The sequence below is a fragment of the Mobula birostris genome, chromosome 5, assembly GCF_030028105.1.
Source record: "Mobula birostris isolate sMobBir1 chromosome 5, sMobBir1.hap1, whole genome shotgun sequence".
NCBI classification, from domain to species: domain Eukaryota; kingdom Metazoa; phylum Chordata; class Chondrichthyes; order Myliobatiformes; family Myliobatidae; genus Mobula; species Mobula birostris.
In genome coordinates this window covers 59,795,909-59,821,296 of record NC_092374.1, presented here as the reverse complement: position 1 = coordinate 59,821,296, position 25,388 = coordinate 59,795,909, and the positions used below count along the sequence as shown (strand labels likewise).

Below are 25,388 nucleotides of genomic sequence, written 5' to 3'. Positions count from 1 at the left end.
GTTCAATCCTTCCTCAAGTACCATCTACGTGGAGTTTGCACATTCTTCCTATGACTGAGTGCATTTCCATCCACAAACCAAAGATTGGTAGGTTAATCAGCCCACGTAAGTTGCCCTAGTCTGAAGATATGCAGTAAAATCTGGGAGGAGTTGATGAGAATGTGGGAAGAATAAAAATGGCAAGGTGTAAATGAGTGGTTGATGGTTGGCACTGACTCAATGGGTTGAAGAGCCTGTTGCTACGTAATGACTCTGACAATAGAACACCAGAACCTGACGGAACGCCATACTGACCAGTTTACCTGTGAACTGCAAGAGCAGCTTTTGTGTTTCTGTATATCTTGGTTATCTAAAGAAATGTTGCTTTTGCCATATAACACATTTTGTCTGAAGGCCATGTGACTTTTATGTTTGCAAATCTTTAAAGGGAACTTATTCGTTATATTTATAACCCCACAGCTACTTCTCTCAAACATAACCATCTGATGTCACAGTTCTGAACTTTGTTGGAATAATTGGCATTTTTACTTTTAAACTGATGCCTGACTTTATTATTAGGGACATAAACCCAGAAGAAGGTCACTGAGCTGTTCATGTTACCATTCAATCAGGTGATGTAGTCTAGTCCCATAGTGACTCAACTCGGCCTCCAGGTTCAATCCTGAACTCTAGTGCTATCCATGTGGAATCTGTGCATGCTCCCATGACTGCATTTGGTTTCTCTTGGGTATATCTGTTTTCTCCCCACATACCAAAGGTATGCAGATTGGTAGGTTAGTGGGTAGACATGTGATGGAATTTCAGGGGTGATGTTGGGAATATAGGGAGAGTAGGTTACAAGGAAAATCATTCAGGGATCGGATCACTCTGTAAGGCAGCTATCAAAGAGCTGAAATGTATGCATTGTATAGAGTCATCAAGTAATATAGGCCCTTTGGCCCAACTAGTCCCTGCCAACCACAGCATTCATCCTGCCTGACCCAGTTGCCCATGTTCTGCCCATAACCCTCCAAGATCCTCTCCTCCATGTACACATCAAAGTACCTCCAAGTTTGCAATTGTACCCACCCTGACCACTTCCTTTGGCAGCTCCTTCCACTACGCTTCATGTAAAGAAGTTACCTCTCAGGCTGCTATCAAATTTTTTCCCTTTATCTATGTTGTGAGGAAATATTGAATATTGAATAGTCTGCCTTTTTCCTATGTCACTCAGTAACCTTGGTTAATGAAATCAATTGCAGATTTAAAATTTACAATTGACAAGCAACAACTCCAGTCAGGTGAATGAAACCATTGCCTTTGAATTCTGAACCCATGATTGGATCTAATTACTGGTGTATTTAGGTGGGTTCCCTCGAGCAAGCCATGCTTGATGCACTGGTGCTGGATCGTGTGGAATTTGTGAAGCTGCTGATTGAGAACGGGGTGAGCATGCATCGGTTCCTCACCATCTCCAGGCTCGAAGAGCTCTACAACACCGTGAGTTCATGCATTGAAGCCACACTGTTTTCATCTGCCTGGTCTTTACTGTGCGCCCACCCATCCTCCCAACCCCACTCTGGTGTCAGCTCTGGAGAACAGTCCTGAATTTCTCCAGGGCCTCCCATCCACAGAGGATGTCCCAGCAGCATCTTCTGAAATCTGGTCACCCTGTGACACAGGCAATGTGACAGTCAGTTTAGGCACTGCAAGTTCCCAGGAGGGAATGCAGCAATGACCATCAGATCTATTCTTGGGTGAGGCTGGTTGGGGAAAGATCTTGCCCAGGACAAAGGAAAATTCTGCCGTTCCTCTTTCAATGTATTATTTTCAGGCATTTGATAGGATTCTTGGTTAAATATCCCATCCAAAGGTTAGTTCCTTCAATAATGCACCACTCCCCAGGAGCAATCAGCATCTGGTTCTCTGGAGTAGGACCTGAACCATCATTCTCCAATGCTAAATTGAGAGTCCTTCATACTGACCCTCTCTTCTGACCAGTAGACTGCTAATTTTCTAACCCTAGATTACGTCCCTGACCTCTTCTTAGCTATTATCATGGATTATCCTCCTAACTTCATAGCATTTCAATCCATGATCATGTGGATACCCCAAGTGACATTATCTTCACGGATCTGCTGGTCCAGCTAATCATTTCTTCATACACTTTGCAACGCGCATATTGTATTGTCATTATTACAGATGTAACAGAGGTCAGAAGAAGCTGTCTGATTCCTACTGTGAATTCTACTGATGTCATTGTGTCCTCTGTTCCATTTCAGAGACATGGCCCATCCAACACTTTGTACCAATTAGTCAGGGATGTCAAAAAGGTAGGTTGATGCATCCTGCAACTGGTAGGTCAGCAAATGGCTGCTGCTCATAAGTGTTGCATGTCTTTTGTGCATTACAGTCCACTAATGGGACACAATGTTGACTTGGGTGCTTTAAGAAGTGAACTGATGTAGTGGAAATCATTCTTTTCCTCTGCAAACAACCAGTATCACACCAAGCAGTCAATAATATCCTTCAGTCTAGAGTTTCCTATCTGCATGCACCCATGTTATGCTATAATCTCAAGCTCAAACACCAATCATTCAATGGCTTCTTTATTGGGCAAATGAAGCACTAGGATGCTTAAATTGCATTTGGCTTGCTGATCACCTGATATCTGGTTGAATGCCAGAAAAGGCACAAGGAAGTGAATGGCCCAACCTTGTAACCTGTGAGCCTGCCATTGATATCAAACCATAAGGGGTGAGGGATGGTTCTTTACCCTATAACTAGAGGCATTTTATGCCCCGATACATGGAAATATATTTAGCAGAGTAGGCTCATGTTTTCCGGACTTTTATTAATAACAGAAGGAATAGGTTGTAATTCCAGCATTCGACACTAGATTTAAACATAGATTCCAAGGTTAAAGGGAACTCCTTTTACTCCATGTTAATATATTTTGAGCCTCCTCTACTGCATTCACAGTGCATTGCATACAAAGCCAGGAAGAGAGTTAAACACCTTCCCAAAAAATCACCTGAGCCAGAAACTTCCTTCATTGTTTTTAATGAGAAAAGATCAGTGAAACTGCAGAAAGTTAAGTAAAGCACATATTAGATTCAGTACAGAACCATCACACACCAGAATATACTAATATTATTGATTATTCTCATGATCAGAGTTAAACAAGGTAACACACACACTGGAGTGAACTCATGGCACAATGATAGCTTAATAGTGATGAACGATAAACATAATATTTCCTTTAAAGTACATCTACTAAATGTTTACCAATATTAAGAAAGTTTGTCACTCTCAGATATTGCTGTTTCAAGGGCAAATAAAGAGTGGATGGAGATGGATGTTTTTCTACCATGTTTGCTCCAAGTCAAAATCCGAATTAACAGCCGGAATTCGGATTCGGGATTAGCCATGATGGAATGACAGAGCAGGTTTGACGGGCTGAATGGCCTACTTCTACTCCTATGTCTTATGAGCACCATCAAGGCAGACTTCACCCACCAGGACCCAACCTAGCTCCAGTCATTGGGCATGAGATGCATCGTGCTGACACTGTGGTTTGTGTCCCTTTTCTACATGGACCTTTGCCAAGCAACAGGAGAATCTCAGCCGAAAAGTCAAGTGGAGGAAATCTAATCAGCTTTCCCCTTGCGCTGTGGATGACCAGGTGCCCCAGTGAAATCAGATCTTCGGGTTGAGATTTCATGCCCGTTGTTGGAACTATGGTCCCAGTCAATGAGAGTTGGCAGGGGTAAGCAGGCCTTCCCTTCTGTTGACTCTGCAACAATTCTATTGGCTCTGCTTCTGGTAACTTCTGATGTTCCAGAACATGTCTTTAGTGTCTGGGGAATTAGCTACATCTGATGGATATTCAGCTGGCTCCCCACCATTCTCTGCTGCAGTTGCGCTGGAACCAGTAGCCCAAGGCGCTGGCCCTGAATTTACAGTTGTATCTGGGTCTTATTTTTTCTGAAGTGTCAATAGGTTCTTGGCTCAGTTCCCTGGAGTCCATTGGTGCTTGTTGCATCATTTCTCCATCAGTATTCTGCAACATATTGCTCCTGTTCTCCAGTTCTCCTTGCTATCCTCCCCCGATTCTCCACCACACTCCAGATGACCATATTGCCCATATTCAGATAGATTCTGCCTCAGGGCTCCTCTGACCAGACTTGGTATCTCACTCAAACTGTTGTCCAATGGTGATTTATCTCCACAGCCTGGTGTAGTGAGTGAGGGCCGTGCAGTTGGTTCTGCGGTAGCTCCTGTTGGAAGGTGAGCTCCTGATACACTTGGTGTGTTGTTCAGCTCTTGCTGCTGTTATTAAGTGATAAACACCTATGTGTTTCCAAGTTGGGTAACTTTGGGCATTTTCTCACTTTCTATCTTAAATAAGGATTCATTTTTTTGGGGTTTGAATTTGAAGTAGAGAATGCAAGTTCAGGAGGACTGGGTAAAAATTTAGTGTGAAGTATGGCAGGAAGCTGGTTCCTGTCTTGGTTTGCTTCTTTGATTTCATCCTCTGTCGAGCAACCATGTCATATTAGAGGCTTGCACCAACGATCGGTTCTTCAATCGCCTTCCTAGAGAGACTACCACCACTGCAAATCAGATGCTGTTTCATATACCTTAGTCTCTGCTAAGGCAGCCTCAGCTTCACACTTTTCCTTGAGCGCACTCAATGTAGCTTCTACACAAGCTTTCTCTATGTCTAAACAATCTTTTTCCATTAGCATTTCAACTTCATACTGCTCTCATTCTTGCCGATTCAGCTCTGGCACGGGCTCCTTTTGCATGAACATCGCAAAGACGCGATCGATGCGCCACATTCTGACCTGACCTCCAGGGCTCGGCAATCGATGTTGCTGGGTTGGAAGCTGATATTGTAGCATACGGCATTCAGATGCACCTGCAGTCCATGGGCAATGCCTTTTGAAGATAGCTTGTCTTTTCACTTGCATATAAAGCTCGGCAGGGAGTTGACCGCCTTTGAAAAAAATTCCCTGAGCCAGAAGTCTTCTTCAGGGTTTTAATGAGAAAACTTTAGCTCGAGTCATAGAGTTGTTCACTTGTGTGTGGGTCACCCTGACTGTAACCAGGGTTTAAAAAAAATAAAATAAATCACCTCCCTTCCCCCCTCACCATCGGTATGTGACTGAGGGGGTTCTCACTGAGCGATGGCACTCTGTCTGTTACTGTGCTTGTTGTAATGAAAACAGCAGTTGAGATAAATAAGCTTTTTTTTGTCTTGCATCATGGGCTGAAAGCTCACCACATTGGTGTCAGGAGTGGGATTAGAAGTTGACGGTGAAATTGAAGAGCTACGACGTCAGATGGATTGACCTAAAACCCGGCGAGTAAGTTGAGGGACTGGGTAGTAGCCCTCCCCCACACCTCCAAGCTGGGCTCCCGAAGATGGGTAGCCAACCGGGAGGGAGAACCTGGGAACCAAGCATCATGCCTTCCCAGGGAACCCCAGTGAAGTGAGCGATCGCCCAGGTCAGGGAACTCAAGGCGTCATAGCCATTGGAGGAGGGGAACACAGCAGGCACCACCAATGCCGCTGGAAAAAGAGGATGACTAACGGGCCCCAGCAATTTATGCCACAAGGTCCACCTTGCAGCTCCCCAGATACAATGGTACTGGCCACCTGGAGCTTTATCTGGGGCAAGTCAAACTTGCCACATGGCACGAGTGGAGCCCCAATGAGACGGCAATGAACCTTTCTCTGGCAGTGGAGGCAGGTGCCCAGCAGGTCCTCCTCGACCTAATGCTGGCTGAGCAGTGTAGTGTGACTACAGGGCCCTCATAGCAGTGATGGAGCGGCGTTTCAGGCAGAGGCCATTAGAGGAAGCAATGAGGGAAGAACTAAGCAGCAGACAGCCATGTGGGAGGAAGCCTGGAGGCATTGGCGGAGACCTCCGCCCCTGAGCTCGGCATGGCTGCTCCCCAGTTCCCTCCCGCAGCCCTGGAAGACCTTGCCCTACATGCCTTTGTAAAGGCACTGACACCGAAACACCTTCTCACGATCTCCTGACGTCACCATTGTCTCTGGCCGAAGCCCTGGCAGAGGCGGAGAGGGCAATAGCAATTTTAGCCCCCCAAGGCATTCCAGATCACTCAGCATGCAGCGAGCCTGGGTTTTTGTCACTGAGGCTGAGAAGAAAATTGACGAGGAGGAGCCCATGAGACAGGTCTGACCAGCACTGCGCTGGTCCTGGATTGGGTGAGGCAGGCCATGTGGCCCAGGACTGCCCCGCACCAACGCCAAGCCATCAGGAAACACGAAGTGGGCAGCGTCACCAATTACCTCCATTGTTGCCTCTCTGGGTCGTCCGTTTGGGTGAAGAGCAACGCTTGTATGTGGACTGTGTGGTGGAGGGCATCAGATGCTGTGCTTTGGTGGATACAGGGTCAACCATCACCATCGTCCATCCTGGTATGCTCCCCACCCCAACACGGACCAGCCATCTGCAGCTGGGTGGACACCGGGGACTGCGCGGCGATGAGAGGGAAGAGGCGGCTGCACGTCGCAGTGGGGGAGAGACACAATGGAGCACGAGGTGTGGCTAGCCGACATCCGGGATTCCTTCATCACTGGCCTGGACCTGCTGTCGTGCCAGGGGTGGGTGGGGAGCCTGTGAGGATGTGCCAGGGGCAACACTCTACCTCGGCACTGAAGCCATAGCTCTCCAACAGGGCAGCTCCGGAAAGTGGATGCAGTGGGAGCAGCAACAGCCACCACCTGTGTCACAGCAGCCCGCCGCAGTGCAGCTCTCTCTGCAGCCACCCGACGCAACACCGCAAAACCAGGGGCAAGCGGCGGTGGCAGTGCTTCAGATGGGAGCTGGCGGCAAGGCAGACCTCCCCACCACTAACCACCTGCAGCTGCGCAGTGGGCAGGCGAGCGATCCTGTGCTGGCCCTGGAATGGGCAGAGGTGTCCGCCCTGGATCCAGAGACCAAAGCCTATACTCTCAGTGGGGCACACTGGCAGTGTGTGATGGGTTGCTGTTCTGGCAGTGGCAGTTTCCTGATGGTGACAGACATCTCCTGCAGCAAGTGGTCCTCCTGGGGCTCCACGCCATAGTGGTGCGGTTGGTGCACGGGCTGGTGGGGGCCAGCCATTTTGGGATCATAAAGGCATTGGGCAAGCTGCATGAATGCTTCTTTTGGCCTGGGTGCGGGCAGGACACGAAGCTGTTCGCGCACTGCTGCGACGCTTGCACGTCCCAGAAGGGGCCGGGCCGCCAGTCTAGGGCACCCATGCAGCAAGACCTGGTGGGGGCCCCAGTTTGGGTCTACTGCCCCAGCTGGAAGAAGGGATTATTCCCCCAAGCTTGGAAGCCACTGGAGAGGACTGGGAGAGGTGCTCAACTGCATCTCCAATGTGGTGTAACAGGTACAGTTGCCTGAGCTGGCACTGTATCAGCCCTTGGCCAGCACATACCCAGCAATGCTGCTGGAAGGAAGTGATACTCCTGGTGCCCGCCACTTGCCTTATCAAATAGTGCCTCCATTTGGGGGCTATGGTCGTGCTCCAGCGCCTCAGGCGATGCCATCGACCACCACCGGGACTTTTGGACTTTGTTGTGGACTCTGAAGTTGCCAGGGAAGGCTGGCCCCTCAGGTTGGGGCATGGTTGACACCTTGCCCCAACATTCCTAACAGCTAATGCTACTTATTGCTTTATAATGTGTTTGTGGAATTATGGTGAGATGTTTAAGTTCATTTATTGTTACAGTTTAGCTTGGGTTATACAGTTGTTCACTTGTTTTGGGGTCACCTTGATTGTAACCGGGTGTGTAATAATCACTTCCCCAATCTGTATGTGACAGAGTGGGTTCTCAATGAGCGATCGCGCTCTGCCTGTAACTGTGCTGTCACAGTAAAAACTGCAGTTGAGATAATTGAGCTCTTCTGGTCCGTCATCATGGACTGAATGCTCACCATAATACTAATACTATTGATTATTCTCACAGTCAGTGTTAAACAAGGTTATACACACACGGAACTCATGGTGCAATGTTAGCTTAATTGCAATGAATGATAATGATATCAGTGCAAAATGAACTGCACACAAAGCAAACTGCACCTCCAGAGGCAGAACGCCTCCAGATGAGTTTATTGTTCTATACAGTGTTATTTAATTTAAATATATTTGCCAACAGTCTAAAATTATCTTCTGCTTGAGTTCCAATGCATTTATAATCTTGTTTCTTTAAGTGGATCAATTACTGCTGTCAGGTAAAATGAGAAGAGATTATGGAATTCATGAACCAATGAGCATAGAGGGAATAAAGAGCTTGCAAACTTTCATATTTTCTACATGGATGGTGTAAACTTGACTGTTATTTAGGGAGTTTTATCCCCAATCAAATAATCAAAAACCAGGCAGATTTTATAATCCTTTCTTGTTACTGTTAAATCATCAGAGGAGCACATGTAAGCTTTATCTTCATGGATTTCTCACAACCAGTCCTCTCTCAATCTTTCACACCCAACAACACCAGCTAATTCATAGACCACACCACTATGTACAGTAGTGATGTTCCAATTTCAATCTGTATGGGTCCCAGTTTGGAATTAAGGTACAAGTGAAAGGTCTTGCATTTCTTTTGCTCATTTCAGATAACTTTAAAGCATCTTAAAGCCAAATATAAATTACTGAAGTATTTTTATACTGAGGAACACAGCAGCTAATTTGCAAACATCAAGCTCCAACAAACCGTGATAATGGTCAAATAATCTGTTTTATTGGAGGATTAATATTGTCAGGAGATCTGGAAAAATTCCCATTCTTCTAAATTGTACCATGGGATATTTTGGATCCAACCAAAAAGCAATTCACTGTCTCAGCTAAAATGCAGTATGCCATGATGGTCAACATTTATATGAACAAATTGTTGAAGCTGGACTTGTATCCACCATCAACAGACTTGGGGAGCCCCAATGGCAGAGACTGGACTCCGCCAAATCATCCATTTGAGATTGATAATTAGTTACTTACTCCTTGTTACCCTGATGGTGTATAGAACAGCAATGAAGGTCCTCCATCTGCCTGTCCTTAGCCATCTTCTCTATTGTCCTCATTCGTGTGGCCAAAGGTCCTCATTTCTGCCTCTGGTCTCCCACAATTCTTCCACCCTTCAGGGATCCAATGAAGGTTCTGTCTTGATGGAATTGGCCTCTCTGCTCATGTGCTGAGGACCACAACCTTGTCATGGTGTGGAGGCTTGCGTGTCTCACTGATCCAAAGAGCTATACTGGCTGGAGTCAGGGCTTTCTGCGTTGGTGACCCTACCAGGAACTAATGTCAAACATCTCAAGGGGTAAACATAGAAAACATAGAAAATAGATGCAGGAGTAGGCCATTCGGCCCTTTGAGCCTACACCGCTATTTATTATGATCATGGCTGATCATCCAACTCAGAACCCTGCACCAGCCTTCCCTCCATACCCTCTGATCCCCCTAGCCACAAGGGCCATATCTAACTCCCTCTTAAATATAGCCAATGAACTGGCCTCAACTGTTTCCTGTGGCAGAGAATTCCACAGATTCACCACTCTCTGTGTGAAGAAGTTTTTCCTAATCTCAGTCCTAAAAGGCTTTGCCTTTATCCTCAAACCGTGACCCCTTGTTCTGGACTTCCCCAACATCGGGAACCATCTTCCTGCATCTAGCCTGTCCAATCCCTTTAGGATTTTATACGTTTCAATCAGATCCCCCCTCAATCTTCTAAATTCCAACGAGTACAAGCCTAGTTCATCCAGTCTTTCTTCATATGAAAGTCCTGCCATCCCAGGAATCAATCTGGTGAACCTTCTTTGTACTCCCTCTATGGCAAGGATGTCTTTCCTCAGATTAGGGGACCAAAGCTGCACACAATACTCCAGGTGTGGTCTCACCAAGGCCTTGTACAACTGCAGTAGTACCTCCCTGCTCCTGTACTCGAATCCTCTCGCTATAAATGCCAGCATACCATTCGCCTTTTTCACCGCCTGCTGTACCTACATGCCCACTTTCAATGACTGGTGTATAATGACACCCAGGTCTCGTTGCACCTCCCCTTTTCCTAATCAGCCACCATTCAGATAATAATCTGTTTTCCTATTTTTGCCACAAAGTGGATAACTTCACATTTATCCACATTAAATTGCATCTGCCATGAATTTGCCCACTCACCCAACCTATCCAAGTCACCCTGCATCCTCTCAGCATCCTCCTCACAGCTAACACTGCCGCCCAGCTTCTTGTCATCCGCAAACTTGGAGATGCTGCATTTAACTCCCTCATCTAAGTCATTAATATATATTGTAAACAACTGGGGTCCCAGCACTGAGCCTAGCAGTACCCCACTAGTCACTGCCTGCCATTCTGAAAAGGTCCCGTTTATTCCCACTCTTTGCTTCCTGTCTGCTAACCAATCCTCTATCCACATCAATACCTTACCCCCAATACCGTGTGCTTTAAGTTTGCACACTAATCACCTGTGTGAGACCTTGTCAAAAGCCTTTTGAAAATCCAAATATACCACATCCACTGGTTCTCCCCTATCCACTCTACTAGTTACATCCTCAAAAAATTCTATGAGATTCGTCAGACATGATTTTCCTTTCACAAATCCATGCTGACTTTGTCCGATGATTTCACCACTTTCCAAATGTGCTGTTATCACATCCTTGATAACTGACTCCAGCAGTTTCCCCACCACCGACGTTAGGCTAACCGGTCTATAATTCCCTGGTTTCTCTCTCCCTCCTTTTTTAAAAAGTGGGGTTACATTAGCCACCCTCCAATCCTCAGGAACTAGTCCAGAATCTAATGAGTTTTGAAAAATTATCACTAATGCATCCACTATTTCTTGGGCTACTTCCTTAAGCACTCTGGGATGCAGACCATCTGGCCCTGGGGATTTATCTGCCTTTAATCCCTTCAATTTACCTAACACCACTTCCCTACTAACATGTATTTCGCTCAGTTCCTCCATCTCACTGGACCCTCTGTCCCCTACTATTTCTGGAAGATTATTTATGTCCTCCTTAGTGAAGACAGAACCAAAGTAATTATTCAATTGGTCTGCCATGTCCTTGCTCCCCATGATCAAGTCACCTGTTTCTGTCTGTAGGGGACCTACATTTGTCTTTACCAGTCTTTTCCTTTTTACATATCTATAAAAGCTTATAGGTCAGAGGTCAGAGGTCAGAGGTAAGAGTGGTTCACTGGTCCTCCACTTTAGGGGTTCAGCTCAAGGCTAACAACCCTGACAAGTCAAAAAAAATTGTTATAGAAACAGCAATGAAGAATCCTTTTATATCTGTGTGCAATGGTATTCCTGACTCTCCACCCAAGATCTGCATGACTGACAGTGGTGAAAATCAAGAGGAAGCTATTGGAATGATGAAGGAAGCCTTGAACACTGCCAAGACCAAGAACAAAATGGGTTTTGGAATACACAAACCATGTGCAACACTGGCAATCTAGCACAAATAACTGCAGAAATGCAGATTATCAGTGAAAGCAGATGGCCAGGATTTGGCAGACTAAAGGCAGCAACTGGTGAAACAGTTTTATACTCAGGAAGGGAAGAGGGTCAGCATCATGATGGTGTGGCTGTCATTTTGAAGAAAGACATTGCAAGGTGCTTGCTAGAGTGGATACCAATCACCCGTAGGCTGGTGAGAGTCAGGCTGAAAGGGAAGCAAGTGAACATGTCTGTGATTCAGTGCTGTGCTCCAACTAACAATAGTGACATTGAAGAAAAGGATGTCTTCGATGAACAACTTGCAATGGGAAGTAGTTAACACCACACCATGACATAATTATCATCTTTGAAGATCTAAATGCCAAAGGGGAAAATAACAGCTCACACTTCACTGTCATGGGCCCGCATGGATGTGGAATGATGAATAACAATGGTGAAGAACTGCTGGAATTCTATGCCATGAACAAATCTAGCCATAGGAGGGGTTATCTTTGCACACCGTGAAATCCACAAACTGACATGGCGCCCTTCCAATGGACACAACAAGAAGCAAATTGACCTTTTAATGATCAGTGGTACGTGGAGATGAACATTGTATGATCTAAAGGTGAAGAGAGGAGCAAATACAGGAAGTGATCACCACCTCGTGGCAGTGATGAAACTCAAGTTGAGAAGAACTGGGACAAGAACACATGCACAAATATGTTTTGATGTTGAAAAGCCCAAGGACACCAGTGTGAGATCTGCATTCATCATTTAGCTTAAGAACAGATTCCAGGTCTTGCAAGACCTTGATGAGGATGTGTCAGGAGACAGGATCGACACAATGTAGAAACAGATTGATTCAATCTTCAAGGAGAGCAGCGAGGCTTGTCTGGGATGTAGAGCTGAAAAGAAGACCAAATAATGGATACATCAGGAAACATGGACAGCCTTAGAAGAAAGACAAAAAATTAAGAAGGAAGTGTTAAATGCAGTCAACACGATTTAAGGAGAAACTTCAGCTAGAATATAGTGAAGCTAATAAGGTGAAAGGACTTGTAAGAAAGAATAAGAGAACCTACATGGAAAACCTTGCAGAGGAGGGTGAAGCCGCAGGTAATTGAGGTGATCAGGGAAAAGTGTACAAGATTTCAAAATTGGTATATGTAAAGTTCCAGGCCAGTTCCAGTGGTCCTGTGAGAGATAAGAACGGTCTGCTTTTGACAACTGAGAAAGAGCAAGAAGCACAGTGGACAGTATTTCAGAGAATTACTGAATAGATCACCACCAAATGGAGAACTTGAAGTACAAGAGGCAGCAGAGGACCACAACGTCATCGCAGATCCACCCAAGAAAGTAGAGATTGTTGCTGCAATTAAATCATGAAAGAACAGCAAAGCTTCAGACATGACAATTTGAACACTGAACTGAACCAAAAGTTGCAGCAGCCATCCAGCAACCACTGTTTACTATAGTCTGGGAATAGGGTCACCTACGCAAGAACTGGACAAAGGGAGTTATCATTAGGATCCCCGAAAAATCGCTAAGTGATTGCAACAACTGGCGTGGCATTGCACATTTGTCAGTGCCCAGTAAGATTCTCACCAATGTCATTGTCCAACAGATTATAAGTACTGTCAATATGTGCTTGAGGAAAGAGCAAGCTGGCTTCAGGAGAAACATACAGATCTTCACACTGTGTAACATCATGGAGCAGTACACAGAGTGGCAGAGACAACTGTGTGTGAATTTCATAGCCTTGAAAACGCTTTTGATAGCATCCACAGGGAGAGGCTCTGGCGAATTCTCAGATCATATGGGGTCCCTTCCAAAATTGTCCAGCTATCCAGAGCTTCTGTGCTAACTTCCCCTGCACAGTTGAGGACTGCAATTTGAGCTTTGAAGTCAAGACCAGAGTCAGGCAAGCCTGTGAGATGTTGGTGATGTAATCCAGTCATTCACTAGGTTAAATAATGAGGCAAACAATGAAAGATATGCAGAGAGGCATTAAGTGGACTCTATTCTCTACTTTAGAAGACCTTAACTTTGCAAATAACCTCGCAAGAGAAAACTCAGCACCGGTATACTTTTGATAGACAGGTTGGACTCAGAGTGAGCTAGAAAAAGACTGAGAGCATGACCCTCAATGCAGAGTCTCCTCCTCCCGTTGATTTACCCAGCACTGGCAAATTCACCTACCTGGTCAGCATCATTCGGCTGGATGGTGGCACCATCCAGTGCAGAGCTCAGCAAAGCTAGAGATGTCTTCAGGTCAATGAGCAACCAAGTACAGCATCCACACCAAAATGAAGCTGGACCAAAGCCCTGTTCTTTCCATACTCTTGTACAGGTCAGAATACTGGTGCATGACAGACAATGACCGTGCCAAGCTGTTGTCATTCCACACCATTTCAGATTGATGCTCGCTGGAAAATCCTGAGCTTCGGATGCAGTTCATATTGTTGGGCTTGACGAATATAGTATGTATCTGATAGCTAGTCCATTTAAAGAAAGGAGGGCTGCGTTTCATTCAGTGTCAGTTGTTTCTCACGCACCTTTCGCCATTTCAAACAGTAAGGAATTAAAATCATCAGGTTTCATATCATCGACATGTGTCATGAAATTTGTTCTGCTTCAGAAATACAGTGCAATACATAAAAAAACTATAAATTGCCATGAGAAATGTATTTAAAAATTAAATTGGTAGTGCAAAAGTAGTGAGGTAGTTTTCATGGGGTGATCATCTGTTAAAGTGGGGCATCTTTTTTCATTTCAAAAATAAACTTAATTCAGAATTTTAAAAGTACAAAAGAATAAAGACAATGCAAAGCTCTTTGCATTCTCACTGTCATTCAACCTGTACATTCATTAGTATAAACAAGTCATTTTTTTTTTGTACATAGCTCCATTGCCAGCCATGTGGCCCCATGGAGTAAAACACGCATCCATTGTTAGAGCTTCCCAACCTGACTCAGCTGCTCCATGTCTAGTAGCAGAAGGAGACTAGACTCTGATCCTTCCCACAGAGCCTTGACATTGGCTGCACTGAGCTTCAGTGCATCCCTCACCATGTACTCCTGCAGCCTGGGATGTGCCAGCTGGCAGCAATCCCTTATGGACATTTTGCTGTTCGGGAAGACTAACATCTTTACATTGTTCAGTATTTAAATAGGGACTCGTGGCAGGACTTTCATATGATGAAAGACTGGATCGACTAGGCTTATACTCTCTGGAATTTAGAAGATTGAGGGGGGATCTTATGGAAACGTATAAAATCCTAAAGGGATTGGACAGGCTAGATGCAGGAAGATTGTTCCCGATGTTGGGGAAGTCCAGAACGAGCGGTCACAGTTTGAGGATAAAGGGGAAGCCTTTTAGGACCGAGATGAGGAAAAACTTCTTCACACAGAGAGTGGTGAATCTGTGGAACTCTCTGCCACAGGAAACAGTTGAGGCCAGCTCATTGGCTATATTTAAGAGGGAGCTAGATACGGCCCTTGTGGCTGAAGGGATCGGGGGTATGGAGAGAAGGCAGGTACAGGGTTCTGAGTTGGATGATCAGACATGATCATACTGAATGGCGGTGCAGGCTCGAAGGGCCGAATGGCCTACTCCTGCACCTATTTTCTATGTTTCTAAACTGTAGGGAGTGGGAAGTGGTGCTACAGTATCAAAGGTGCATTTTTACACTGAAGTGGATTTAAAGGCACTTAGTCATTGAAGATAAGAGGAGATATCCTCAGAGCCCTGGCTAATACTTATCTATTAGCTAATATCATAAAAACAGTTCTGAGTATCACTAGTGTAAAATTTCCCATACGAGATGGAGGAATTCCATTTCAAGATTCTTCCTTGACTGTAAGGTGCCTTGAGTTGTGATGACAGGGTTGTTTGTGAAAGATCCAAACAATGACTTGACCCTACAAACTTCACTGTCGAGGTAAGACTGCAAATACAGTGAGCCAGTATATTTACCCGACGATAACAATCTGCTGGTGGAACTCAATGGGTTGAGCAAATTATTATATTTTGAGTCAACATTCTGCATCAGGTCTGAGAGACTGACAATTCCTTTCCTGCCGCAGGTGCTGTTTGACATGTTGTGTTCTTCCAGAAGATTGTTTTTATTTTTGCTTTGATTTCACCCTCTGAAGTCTACCGTGTACTCACTTTGTCTAGGATATGCCAGCCTATAACAATACTGGCCAAAAGATAAACATGCCAAGATGTATTGCAATTAATTTGAGCCTAGACAACTCTGTGATTAATGTAACTAATTTTCTCCAGGTCATGAATGAGGCAGACCTTGACCTGAAAATTCAGGTATATAGCACTATTTTTCTTTCAGTGCCATGTGTAAAAAATTCATTTATTTTCCCAGAGTGGAGAATGATGACAATCATATCCAGTCTGAGTCACACCAACCCTAAAATCTGCTGGTCACGAACGACTTTTCCAATTTCATGCTTCTTCATTAGTCATACAACAATCAACATCATTCCCACACTATGCTCACTTGAATCATTTCCAGTTGAATTAGGTCATTTTATCCTGAGGTATGTCTGTCTTTGAGAAGTCTCAAAACATATTTTAAAAACAATGATTTAAAAGGGACATCCCTGATTAAGTCTGGCCCATTACTTTGGAAACCTACGATATATTAGGGAGGTTCCCTTTAGTTTCTGCACTCAGATCTTCACCCATTCTCTGAGCAGACAGAATCCAACCACTACTCCTAGCTCATGAAGCTGATGAAACTTGTTCCCAGCTCAATCCATGGTCTCTAACTCCTCTACTCCACCCAACTAACTAAAATGACCTTGACTGACATACTCTGTCATTTCATCTTGGTTATTAACAGAATTGGTGATTACAGTAGGTCTCACCACTGATTTTTAAGACACTCCATTCTTTATTGTGTGATGGTATTGGGTTTGCTGACCCTGAGATGCTAAACTCAAATGAAGATGGTAAGTCCGATCTGATACACACAAATGGCTCCAAAATCTGGGTCTCTATACCTCCCTCTGGGACTGGATCCTCAACTTCCATTATCTGTGTAGGTTGGAAATAATATCTCCCCCTCACTGAGAGTCAACACTAGCACACCTCAGGGGTGTGTGCTTAGCCTACTACACTACTCTCTCTACACCCATGACCTGTGTGACTGGGCACAGCTCAAATACCATCTGTAAATATGCTGACAGCACAACAATTGTTGGCAGAATTTCAGATGGTGACAAGACAGCGTACAGGAGTAAAGTATATCAGTTAGTTGAGTGGTGTCACAGCAACAACCTTGCACTCATTGTCAGTAAGGCCAAAGAACTGATTGTGGACCTCAGAAAGGGTAAGATGATGGAACACTCACCGGTCCTCATGGAGGGATCAGAAGTGAAGAGAGTGAACAATTTCAAGTTCTGGGCATTAACATCTCCGAGGATCTATCATGGGCCCAACATATCAATGCACCTACAAAGAAACCACCACAGCAGCTATATTTCATTAGGAGTTTGAGGAGATCTGGTATGTCACCATACACACTTACAAATTTCTACAAATGTACCATGGAGGGCATTCTAACTAGCTGCATCAGCAACTGGTATGGGGAGGGTGGCTACCTCCCAGGATCAAAAGAAACTGCAGAAAGTTGTAAACTTAGCTCCATCTTGGGCACTAGCCTCCGTAGTATACAGGACTTCTTCGAGGACTGATGCCTCAAAAAGGCAGCATCCATCATCAAGAACCCCCATCAACCAGAACATGGTGTCTTTTCACTGTTACCATCAGAAAGGAGGTACAGGAACCTGAAGGCACACACTCAGCAATTCAGGAACAGCTTCTTCCCCTCTGCCATCTGATTTCTGAATTGACTTTGAACTCATGAACACTACCTTATTACTTCTTTAGTTTTTATTTTTGCCCTACTTATTTAACTATTTTATATATACTTACTGTAATTCACATTTTTTTCTCTCTATCAGGTATTGCATTGTACTGCACTACACTGTAAAGACAACAAATTTCACAGCATATGCCGGTGATATTAAATATTCCTATTTTGAGCTACGCAATCTTCAAAGACTTCTTCACTTCCTTGCTTATCCACCATGGTAACCTTAACTGCCAAGACCCACTATTTGAGTGGTGAGTATCCCCCTCCTTACCAAAGAGGAGGAAAGCAGTATCCATCACCAAGAACCCCCATCATCCAGGGCATACTCTCTTCTCGCTGCTGCCATCAAGAAGAAGCCACAGAAGCCTCAGGTCTCACACCACCTGGTTCAGGAACAGTTACTACCCCTTGACCATCAGGCTCTTGAACCAGGGAAGATAACTTCACTCAACTTCATCCATCCGAAACTGAACTGGACTCACTTTCAAGGACTCTTCTTCTCATGTTCTCAATATTTTTTAGAGACCCTTGGATAGACACATGGATGACAGAAAAATGGAGGGCTATGTGGGAGGGAAGAGTTAAATTGATCTTAAAGTAGGTTAAAGGGTCAGCAGAACACTGAGAGCCAAAGCGCCTGTACTGTGTTGAACTGTACTATGTTCTGTTATTAGGGGCTTGGCAACGTCAATGCTGTTGAGTGTTAAGCAAATGCACTTGGACTCTGTCTAAATGGTGATGGTCATACCTTGATGTTTTAGTGGCATGAATGTTTCTTACCGCCTCTCAGCTCATGCAGAAATGTTGTACAATATATATCTCACTGAGAGGTTGTGAGTGCAATTGTACACTGTGTGATCAGCAGGGAACATCTCCATTCTAATCTTATGATGAAAGGAAGATTATTGATGAAGCAGCTCAAGGTGGCTGGGTCTGGGACACCGCCCCAAGAAATCCTTGCAGTGATGTCCTAGTGGTGGGATGTTAAAGATAAGAGTCATAAAGTTATTGAGTCATACTGTACATCATGGGAAAAAGATCCTATAGCTCACACTTGTCTATGTTGACTATGATGTACGTTCAAGCTACAGGAATCATAGGTACCAGAGTGGAACCTGGTGTGGCCATCTGCTGCTGTAGCCCATCCACTACAAGTTTCGATGTGTTGTGCATCTGAGATGCAGTTCTGCACACTACTGTTGTAACACATGGTTTCTTGAGTTACTGCCACCTTCCTGTCAGCTTGAACCAGTCTAGGCTTTCTCCTCTGACCTCTCACATTAACAAGCCTTTCTCGCCCACAGAACTGAGACTCGCTAGATGTTTGTTTTTCGCACGAATCTCTGTAAACTGTTGTGTGTGTGCATCCCAGGTGATCAGCAATCTCTGCGATACTCAAATCACTTCTTCTGGCACCAACAATCATTCCACGGTCAAAGCCACTCAGATCACATTTCTTCCTCACTCTGATCCTTGGTCTGAACAACTGAACCTACCTGCATGCTTTTCTGCATTAAGTTGCTGCCATATGATTGGCTGACTAGATATCTCAAGTTCAAGTTCAGTTTATTATCATTCAACGAAACACATGTATACCACCAAACGAAACAACGTTCTTCTGGACCACCATGCGCAACACAGTACATATAACTCACACGCATAACACAAAGCTATATTACCCCAAGCAGATTAACAAATAATAAGGTGCATTTACAACATGAGCTTAAAAGTAAACAGTATAACGCTACTGGCGCTTCATGCGTGATAAGCCCAGAGTGGTGACGGGGTTCAGTAGTCATGGCCTGGAGGAAGAAACCATTTCCCATCCTGACCGTTCTTGTCCTAATGCTACAGTAGCGGGTCGAAGAGCTTGTTGGTTGGTTGGCGGGATCATTGACAATACTAAGGCCTTGCGTATGCAGTGCTCTTGGTAAGTATCTCTGATGGGTGGAAGGGAGGCCCCGATGGTCATCTCAGCTCCTGGAAAAAATTGATTAGTATGGGGGGGTGGGGGGGAGAGCCTCACTCATCTCAGGAAATGGAGATGTTGGTGTGCTTTCTTGACCAAAGGGGTGGTGTTGAGGGACCATGTGAGTATGCATTCTAGAAACTTAGTGCTCCTAGTCTTCTACACAGAGGAGCCGTGCACATACTGTGAGGCATGGTCGGTCTGCGCCATTCTAATGTCGACAAGCACCTCTTTGGTCTTGGCCACGTTGAAACTCAATTCGTTGTGTTTGCACTGTTCTACCGACCAGTCTGCCTCCTCTCTGTACACTGTCATGTCGCCGTTGCTAGTGAGGCCAGCGACAGTTGTGCCATCAGTGAACTTGGTGACTATTTGAATTGGGTCTAGCAGTGCAGTCGTGTGTCAGCAGCGGCTGAGCATGCAGCTCTGGGAAGCGCTGGTGATCAGCGCGATGGAGCTAGAAATATTTCTGCCAATATGGACTGACAGTGGCCTTTCTATCAAGAAGTCCAGGATCCAGTTGCAGAGAGAGATGCTGAAAACCAATGTGAACAGTTTAACCGCTAGCTTCTGAAGGATAATCATTATTAAACACCAAGCTAAAGTCGATGAACAGCATCATGGCAAATGAGGCCCCATTTTCCAGGTGGGATTGGATGGACTGGAGTGCAGAGGCTATGGCATGGTTAGTGGATCAATCGGGAAAGGCTCCAGTGCAGCAGGAAGACGGGATTTAATGCGATCCATATCCAGCTACTCAAAGCACTCCATTGTTGTTGAGTTCAGTGCCACTGGGTGGTAGTTGGTTGAAGCAGGTTGCAGTCACCCTCTTGGGCACTGGGATGATGGTGGCCTCCTTGAAGCTTGAGGGGATAGTGGTTTGTTCCAGAGATGTTAAAGACGTTTGTTAGAACGTCTGTTAAATGGACTGCACAGACCCTGAGCACCCTACAAGATACTTTATCAGGGCCCGCAGCATTACATGGGTGGCATCTGGCTAGCGTCTACCTCACGTCGGCTGCAGCCAAACCGAGTGCCTGCTCCTCGGGGGACAGGAGAGCCTTTCCCACCAGCACATCGTTGCATACATCAAACTGAGCATAAAAGGCATTCGGCCCATCAGGAAGGGATGTGTCATTGTCATCGTAGTTATGGTCTCAGTGCCCTGCCACATGTGCCTCATGTCTCATCTCTTTTGTCAGAGGAATGGCTATATATTCCCTGTGAGTTACCACGCTTTGCCTTTCTGATGGCACAGGGAATCACAGCTCTTGCTGACCTGAGAGTTATCTTATCCTCCAATCTGAAGGCAGTATCCCAATGTCTCGGCTGTGCCCAGACCTCTGTTGTTAATATCCGCATGTTCAAGCAGAGGTACAGGTGTACCTAATAAAGTGGCCACTAAGTGTATATTCATTATTATATTGCATTCATGCTCTGTTTTTTTAACCAAAGTTCTAGTATGCATTTGCTGATTTCTAAAATTCTCCTAATTTTCCATTTTATTATTTTCTTTTAAATTTTCTTTCAATCCAATGCTGCATTTAATTTACTTCGTAAACCAGGGATTGGGGATTAAAGATTAGTTTTATTTGCCACAAGAGTGAATTGTGTCATTTGTGTCAATGACTAACACAGTCCAACGACATATTGGGGGCAACATGTAAATGTTGCCATGCTTCCAGTGCCAAAATGCCATACCCACAATTTACTAACCCCTGCTAACCTGGACGTCTTTGGAATGTGGGAGGAAATGGGAGCACCCGAAGGAAGCTTAACGCGGTCACAGGAAGATCGTATAAACTCCTGACATACAGTGGTGGCAATTGAACCCCGATCATTGGTGCTGTAACTCATTACGTTATCCACCATGCTACTACAATGTCCCAAATGTTCATTTACTTATCTCCTATCCAAACGTTTAATCTGATTTGTACATTTTCTTTTAGCCTTATGCCTTTACTTACTAATGAGATTCTACCTTGGGGCGTAAGTTTGTCACTCTCAAACTGAGCATGAAATTTAATCATATCATGGTCACCATTCCCAAGAGAATCCTTCAGAATGACAAGCTGTTACTGTTGATTAGATCTAAAATAGCCCAACCTTGTTAGGGCCACAATATAATGTTCTATTTGAAATGTTTGTAGATTTACTGGCATGAGGGTAAGGGTGTAGGCCCCATCTATTACTATCTCTCTTACTGACTCATTCTCAGGATAAGGTTTTCAAGGAGTGTATAAGAGAGGATGGAAAGGTAGCACAGTAACACGAGACAGAGGATTCCAGGGTTCAAAGCACAGGCACACAGCTACCAGAGGCCAAAGCTGGAGAAACACATAGAGAAAGTTACAGGATTGAAAGATGTTACAGTGACAGAGAGGGGGTGAGGTCATGGAGGGATTTGGATCTAATGAAGCGATTTTTAAAACTGAAGCATTAATATGCCAAGAGCCAGAGTCAATCAACAAACATATGAAATAATGGGCAACCTGGACAGTCTATGAGATAGAATGTGGCAATGAGCCTTGATCGATTTGTGTCTTCACTGGGCATTGGATGGTAATGACTGCTTGGCATGCTTGTTAAAGCAATTGCATGGCAGTCCAGGAATTGGTCTGACAATGGGCTATGAAAAGTGCCTCAGATGAAATAGAGGCAATGCAATACAAAGGGAAGTGATAAATGAAATTTAAAAACTCCCTCTTGTGATGCTGAATGACATTTTAGCTGTACAAATGAAAGGTCTGAAGGGTTTGTTAATACTTAAAAAAACGTAAACCGCGGAGTAAAGATGATCATAAATGCTATGTTGACAAAACAGTAACAAAGTCAATGAGCGCTACTGATAAAAACTACCTTTTTTATGTAATCTAGAATTGCAGTCTCTTTATCAGAAGATTGCTTGTCAAATTTCAGCCTTCTGAGACCATCATGAATGAAGCTAAATTTTGATATGTGCTGTAAAATGCTGTAGTAACTCATTCAAACTTATTTGTTCTCTCCAAGCGAGAATACCAAGCATTCAGCTGGATCTATTTTCAGGTGAATTGATTAAAATCTGCTTAGCACATAAAACACATTTGTTATTAAACTAAAGTTAACACAAAAGGTAGTGTGCAAATCCATTGGATCCATTTTCAACAACACTACTAAAAGCATTATTAATTAATTTTAAACTCTTCATCTAAAATCCAATAAAAATAATTTATCCGGTTGTTTTCATAGTGTACTATTCATATACAACCTCTCTGTCTCTCTCCTATGTTTGGTGTTGTTTAGGGGAACCTTCCTCCTGATTATAGAATCAGTTTAATTGACATCGGGCTGGTGATTGAGAACCTGATGGGAGGAGCTTATCGCTGCAATTACACGCGCAAAAGGTTTCGAACTCTATACCATAATCTGTTTGGTCCAAAACGGGTGAGTAGTGTGGCAGAAATGACAGTATTCTCAACCTTCACAAAATAACAAAAGCCTATGACAATAGTCTGAATGCCATTTCCATTTATGTGAGTGTTACTGGTGTTTACAGCCCATTCCCTACTCCTTATGTGATGGTGGTACTGGATCACAGCAGTTTTTGATCATGATGCTACTCCCACGGTTGGCTTGGGGATTTAGCAATGGAGGAAGTGCCAATATATATCCAAACCAGGATTAAAGGTGACTTGGAAAAGAATGTGAATGCATTCCCATGCCCCAAATGCTAGTTGAGTAGGATGTAGTTAAAGAAGCCTTGGCATATTGTTGCCTTACACACTACAGGCACAGTGCACAAGGGTTGAATATGTAGATAAGTGGATAGAGTGTCAAGAAGAGTGTTTTTTCCTGGATAGTGTCCAGTATATTTGCATCTTTTGATTAGGCATAAATTATGTTTGGCGGATCCTGGCCATTTTTCACAGCTGCTGACATTCTCTCATGGGGGTGATCAGGACTTGGAATGGGGGTGTTAATTCAAACCCCCCCCCACTCCACAAATCTTCCTGCCATTCAATGAGATCTTGCCTGCCTGATCTGAGCATCAACTCAATTAACCTGCTTAAGTTCTGTCACACTTGACACCCATGGCCAAATGCTCAGATCCAGCTTTGAGATCTGTTGTATAGCAAAGGGTCTGGATTTTTCACTTCCCTCTATCTGCAGAATCGCTCCCCACATCAGCCCTTAACAGCTAGTCCAGATGTTTAGCTTAGTTTTATTTATTACAGAGATATTGTATGGAATAGGCCTTCCTGGCCCTTCAAGCCAAGCCACCAAGCAAATCCCCCAACTTAAGCCTAGCCTAACCATGGGACAATTTACAATGACCAACTAACCTACCAACTGGTACATCTTTGGAATGTGGGGGGAAACACACACAGTCACAGGGAGGAGGTGCAAGTTCCTTACAGATTGTGGTGGGAATTGAACCTGGGTCACTGGTACGTAAAGCGTTGTGCTAGCCACTCCGCTTGCTTTGGGCTTTCACTTGCTTTAGGAAGCACTGTCTTCAATCGGTCCTATTAAAACTTAAATTAGATCAGCCCTCAATCCAGAACTCTGGGACATACAAATCGGTCCAGGTAGTCTCCTCTTGATTTAACCCTTTTAACACCATTTTCATTCTGATAGCTGCATTCTGCACTCCCTCCAGAGATATACCCATCCTGCTGAGCACATAGAACTGAATGATTTACGCCAAGTAGGGTCTGAACAAGGTTGTTTACAACCCTTTGTCTCCTGGCCAACTACCTATTTCTCATCTTAATTCTTTTTCTACACTACCCAATTAGCAGTGATATCAGTTCATAGACCCCCTAAATCTCCATTATCTTGAGAAGGTAACAGAAGCAGTATTTGGAAAGTACAGAATATGGAGCTCAAAACAATTGATTCAAGCAAAAGGTTAATCATATTAAATAATTATTGCTCATAAATAAATATTACAACTAAAACCAATTTCAGACTATATATATGCTCAACAATAAAATATTGACTCCATTTAAAACAAGATATGGAGCTTCCAACCACAATGTCCTTTACCATTGCTGCTGTTACTCCCAAAGGCTGTCCTCCACACATCCTGATTGTCCCCATCTCTTTCAATTGTCTGTGCTTCTTTCAGTTATCCCAATCCCTTCTGATGGATGTCATCCTGCTTAAATATCTCCATTTCTCCCCACTCCTTCTAATTATTCCTCCTTCTTCTAATTGTCCATCTTATGTTGTCCTCCCCTGCTACTGATTGTTATACTTTCCACCAGTTTTATCCCTCATCCCAATTTTATCTCCCATTTCTGATTGTCTCCTTCCTGTTTCTGAGGTAATAACTAGAGAGAGTTCAAAACTGGATCTCCTACTAGAAAATAAGACAAGGGCAGGTGACAGAGTGTGTGTAGGGGAACACTTTGGATCTAGTGATCATAATTCCATTAGTTTCCAGATAATAATGGAGAAGCACACACAAGATGCTGGAGGAACTCAGCAGGTCAGGTAACATCGATGGATATTTATAAACAGTTGAAGGTAAAGGGCTGGAGAAGAAGGAATCTGATAGGAGAGGAGAGTGGATCATGGAGGAAAGGGAAGAAGGAGTTAACTAGGTTTCCATGCAAGTGACAGAAATGTCCATTTATCTTCTCCCTTACCTTCATTCAGGGGACTAAATAGTCCTTTTAGATGAGGCAACACTTCACCTACAAATCTGGTGGGGTCGTCTATTGTAGCCCATGCTCCCGATATGGACTTCTCTACATTGGTGAGGCACGATGTAAATTGTGGGACTGCTTTGTCAAGCACCGCAGCTCCATCTGCAAAAAGCTGAATTACCCAATAGGCAGCCATTTTAATTCCTATCCCAATTCTTGTTCCGACATGTTGGTCCATTGCCTCCTCTTTTGCCATGATGAGGCTGCTCTTAGGATGGAGGAGCAACATCTCATATTCCATCTAGGTCGCCTCCAACCTGATGGCGTGAACATAGATTTCTCTTTCTGGTACATTTTATTTTTCCTCCCCTTTTCCCTTCTATTCCCCACTCTGGCAGAGAGGTTAAAGGATAATTAGTAGATGGAGTT

At 44.3% G+C, this 25,388-nt stretch overlaps 1 protein-coding gene across 1 annotated transcript in view; it reads left to right on the top strand.

Moving 5' to 3' along the window:
- trpm3 (transient receptor potential cation channel, subfamily M, member 3) overlaps positions 1 to 25,388 on the top strand; it is a 357,718-nt gene that overhangs the window by 271,007 nt on the left and 61,323 nt on the right. Inside the window, exons 11-14 of the mRNA XM_072259452.1 lie at positions 1,345 to 1,479; positions 2,262 to 2,312; positions 22,336 to 22,371; positions 22,609 to 22,749. Coding sequence (XP_072115553.1) covers positions 1,345 to 1,479; positions 2,262 to 2,312; positions 22,336 to 22,371; positions 22,609 to 22,749 — 363 coding nt within the window. The remainder of the gene's footprint in view (positions 1 to 1,344; positions 1,480 to 2,261; positions 2,313 to 22,335; positions 22,372 to 22,608; positions 22,750 to 25,388) is intronic.